At 42.0% G+C, this 4,773-nt stretch overlaps 1 protein-coding gene across 11 annotated transcripts in view; it reads left to right on the plus strand.

The window, feature by feature from the left end:
• Positions 1–1,665: 1,665 nt before the first annotated feature.
• Positions 1,666–4,773, plus strand: part of LOC108285291 (zinc finger protein 224) — a 54,438-nt gene continuing 51,330 nt past the window's right edge. For 9 of the 11 annotated variants that reach the window (XM_017502352.2, XM_017502351.2, XM_017502353.2 and 6 more), the window contains exon 1: positions 1,666–3,657. In XM_017502352.2, coding sequence (XP_017357841.1) covers positions 3,499–3,657 — 159 coding nt within the window. In that variant the 5' untranslated portion in view covers positions 1,666–3,498. The remainder of the gene's footprint in view (positions 3,658–4,773) is intronic. The other 2 variants (XM_017502357.2, XM_017502360.2) reach the window with 1 other exon arrangement.

Below are 4,773 nucleotides of genomic sequence, written 5' to 3' on the forward strand. Positions count from 1 at the left end.
ATGCGCCACCATGCCCAGCTGATTTTTTGTATTTTTGGTAGAGACGGGGTTTCACCATGTTGACCAGGATGGTCTCGATCTCTTGACCTCCTGATCCACCCGCCTCGGCCTCCCAAAGTGCTGGGATTACAGGCGTGAGCCACTGTGCCCGGCCCAACCTTGTTTAAATGTGAGTAGTGATTCAAATATCATAAAATGCATCACTTTAAAATGTAACCTTTAGTGGTTTTTAGTATATTTCCAAAGTCTTGCAACTGTCACTATTCTCTAATTTCAAGTCTTTTTAATCAGCCCAGAAAGTAGTCCCCTATCCACTGGCAGTCACTCCCAGTCCCCATCCTTCTTCCATCAGCTCCTGGCAACCACTATTCTACTTTCTGTTTCTACAGATTTGCCCGTTCTGAATATTTCATGTAAATGAAATCATACAACATGAGCTCTCTTCTGTCTCACACCTCTTAGCTTTCATTTCTCTGAATGTATACTTAGGAGTGAAATTGGGTTATAAGCTTTATTAGTCTGTTTTCACACTACTATAAAGTACTACCTGAGACTGAGTAATTTACGAAGAAAAGAGGTTTAATTGACTCACAGTTCCAAGGCTTACCAGGAAGTATGACTGGGAGGCCTCAGGAAACTTAGAATCATGGTGGAAGGTGAAGAAGAAAGCACTAGAACAGAAGAGAGAGTGCAAAGGCGAAGCACCACCACTTCCCAACAACCAGATCTCATGAGAATTCACTCACTATCATGAGAACAGCAAGGGGGACGTCCGCCCCCATGATTTAATTGCCTCCCACTAGGCTCCGCACCCAACATGTGAGGATTACAATTTGAGATGAGATTTGGGTGGCTACACAGAGCCAAATCATATCATAATCCCATTTTTTTTGTCAGTCTATTTTTTGCCAACATCAGTCTCTTTGGGATGTCCATGCCCTCAGATTCTGCAGTCTTCAATCTCGGAATGGACTGAGAATAGGGCTCAAACAGGTGATGAAGAATGCTTCCTGCAATACGTATTACAACACATAGGATGATGAGTGTGGTGAGATTGCCAATGGCCAGAGAGGAGAGCAGTACCGCCCTTAGATCCAAGCAAATGATGTCCATGCTTTAGGCCCTGTGTGTCATGGGCCCATAGTTTTCCGTGCCGCCTTCACATTCTTCTCTGGTATCTGGAACTAATCATGCCTGGCAGTGCTATCCAAGTGGAGTTCCCTGAGCCCTGACCTTGCGGGATTCCTGGTAGTTTAGCTCAGGCAGGCGTTTCCGGTGAATGCTGGGAAATGTAGTCCATTTTGTGGGAAGTGTAGTCCGCTGGCCGGTGGAACACCGGACATTTTGGCTCTGGCAAGCGGACCGGTGAATTCTGGGAACCTCACTCCAGATACTCTGCGGTGTCGCCGGCCCTTTGGCTCAGACGAGCGAGTTTGGGGAATTCTGGGAAGTGGATGCAGTCCAGACACGCTGGCGGAGCGAATACTTCCGGTCTCAGAGCTTGAGGTTCCTACTTTAATGACCCGGGTAGTTTGAGCCATTTCTGCGTCTTGCAGGACATTTTGAACGAGCCCCCTTTGCTTGAGGCTTGCAACTGCCCCATGATCAATGATCGTTTCAGAGGAAAAGAGGCCTTGGCGAAGACTGGAGGTTTGGAGGTGGGAGGGCGGGTAGGGTGTTTATTGTTCCAGTCGGCAGGGCCCTCTGGCGTCGGGGGGCGGTGCTCGCGTCCCGGTGGGTGGGATTGGCGGGGCCCTGTGTGCCCTGCTCTGAGCATTTCCAGAACTTTGACCTCGTTCAGTCCTCCTCTCTAGGTGTGCAGCCTTTTTCTCGCAGTGTGACGTGGAATGTTACTTAAAGTCCCTGTACTTCCCATTGCTGGTCTTTAAAATGGTGATTATAGGATCATCCTAATATAATTGTTTTGCGAATTGAAAGAGATAATACAAATGAAAGCCTTAAAGTAGTCCCTGTCACTTGGTGAGTGGCGGTCTCTTGTTTCCTGATATTTTAAAACGTTTGATACCATTTCAAAGCTATAGAAAAATTGCCAAAACAGTATAAGAGATTCTCATATACTTTTTACCCAAATTTGCCAAGTGTTTACATTCTTCCTGTTTGCTTCCTGATGACCATCAACCAAATACCACCGGGAACATACCTGTAACCAGAGACAGCTGATTGTAGGTTTCTGCAGCAAGGAAGCCCAAATATCAGGGTGATTGTGTAGTATCTTGGTAAGAGGCATTTAGGAAGGGCTGGTTATAGGGTTTTACATAACATGTTAAATAATATTGAATATTATATTAAATAATGTTGTCACTGATTACATATCAATTAGATGTGTTACAATAATACTAGTACTTGTAGGGTACTTATTAGATAGTGTTGGATGCGATATTACCTAGCATCATGTTATCTAATTTGAAGTTCATATGTGAATTTAATTTTTCATTTAAAGTCCTTATGACTGTCCCCTGCCCCCCCTTCACCTGCAACCCCATTCAAAGTCCAGTTTATGCATTGTCTTTAGCTGTCACATTTCCATAGATGTTCATTTGGAATTTGATATATTTCACATTTAGGTTCAGATTATGCATTGTTGGTGGGGATTCAACAGAAGTGCTGAGATGCCCTTTTCTTTTCCTTTTTTTTGTTTTTTTGAGACAGAGTTTCACTCTTTCACCCAGGCTGGAGTGGAATGGCGCGATGAGATGCCCTTCTCGTAACGTAACAAGGTCCAAGTGATGTCCGTTTGTCCCTTCATTGGTGATCTCAGCTTTGTCACTTGGCCAAGAAGATGTCTTTCAGATTTGTCCACTCTTATGTTACCTTTTTTTTTTTAATTATGAAGTTTCTCATGGGGAAATACATTATTAGTGGGCATTTTCTTATAAAGGAGAGCTTTCATTTCTCCTCTGTTGGTTCATACATTTGTTCAGCTATAGATATTCTACCAATATGGACCCAGAATCCAGTTTTATTGATTTTAATGATATGTGCATTAACAGTTATTATTTTATCAACTCCAGCTTTTAGTTATCATAGCATTTACCCATTTCAGGTGTACAATTCAGTAGTCTTTAGGAACTTCAAAGTGGAGAAATCATCATCATAATTCAGTTGAGATCATTTTCATCCCCCAGTTGGATTCCTCATGGCTATTTATGTTAAACCTCATTCTCACCTCAAATTTAGAGCCACTATTAACCTACTTTCTTTATATATTTGTCTACTCCAGACATTCCATATAGAAGGAATCATAGGGTCTGTGGGTTCTTGTGACTTGCTTCTTTAACTTACTGTAATGTTTTCAAGGTTCATGGGTGTTGTAGCATGGGTCAGTATTTCATTCCTTTATGTTTCCAAGTAAGATTCCATTGTATGAATATGCCACAATTTTTCTATCCATTTACCTGTAGGAGAGCTTCTTGGTTGTGTGCAGTTTGGGGTTAGTATGAATAATGCTCTGTGAGCATTCATGTGCTACTTGACAATATGAGTCCTTATTGGTGGGTGGCATCCCCAAGCACCCTTTCATGTCTCTTTTTCTGTCTTCCATGGCACTTTCCAGGCACAATTCTGCTTTCTCTCGAACTGCATCATTCAGGACTCTGCAAATTCCCTGAAGTAGGAGGAAAAATGACCACGTCCAAGGTGAGTGGGGTTTGCCTCTCTTACAGTTAAAATTCCATCTCACTTCTCAGATTGTCATGTGTTTTTCTCTGCCCTGGGAGTACTCAGGAGAACAACAGGACGTTGAGGATCTCTTGTCCTCTGGCTGATTTTTGTATTATTAGTAGAGATGAGGTTTCATCATATGGGCCAGGCTGGTCTCGAACTTCTGACCTCAAGTAATCTGCCTACCTCGGCTTCCCAAAGTGCTGGGATTACAGGCATGAGCCACCGTGCCTGGCCAGAAAGCCTTCATTTAAAATGTCTAATAATACTGAAAATTGGCCAGTCACTTGTGTACTGTCACTCATTTACTTCTTAGAGCAGCAGAATGAAGAGGTTTCTGGTCTATTCTTCTTCTAAACTCGTGAAATATGAGAAACCTACTCAAAATCATAGAGGCAATCAAGGATCAGGAATGTTAGCCATTCTTCTCAAGCGAAAGAGAGAGGCGAGAAGAAGAAAGAATTTTTCATTGAGGGCCCTGTGCCCTGTTGTGTGGGTGTCTGGAGTGCTTTCTTGAGTGATGAAATCCACAGGCTGCTCTGCTCCTCCCTGTCCTGCATTGGTGTGACCTCTTCTTTTCCAGACCTGGCACCTACTCGGGTGTACTCATTGCTCCAAGTACCCAAGGACAGTGATTACCATAGCTGTTCTTAAAAATCTTTAAATTCTTCCTTATGGCACAAGATGCCTCATACACTGTTACCAGAAAAAAATGACAACCTGGGCAAAAATATTTACCCCTTGGATAGTTAAGCAAGAATAAGATGCTTCTACAGGATAAAGAAAAAAGTTCAAACAGATTGGAACAAAGAACACTAAATGGCAATTGTAAAAGAAGAAATAGAGATGGCCAATAACCTTGAAAAGTGATGACATTCATTTATAATAAGTGAGAATAATAGACTGAATTGTTCTTCCTAATCAGATTACCAAAACCATGGGAATATTTATAACCTGCTCTTGGCATCATAAGGAGAATTAGGATATTCGTATTCTGTTGAAAGATTAAAGAAGTAGGGAAAAAACTAAGAAGAAAGTGTTCAATTCTATGATTATAATATTAAATGTGCTTATTTTACATGTTTTAATTTT

This window comes from Cebus imitator, unplaced genomic scaffold (genome assembly GCF_001604975.1).
Source record: "Cebus imitator isolate Cc_AM_T3 unplaced genomic scaffold, Cebus_imitator-1.0 Scaffold296, whole genome shotgun sequence".
Taxonomy (NCBI): Eukaryota; Metazoa; Chordata; class Mammalia; order Primates; family Cebidae; genus Cebus; species Cebus imitator.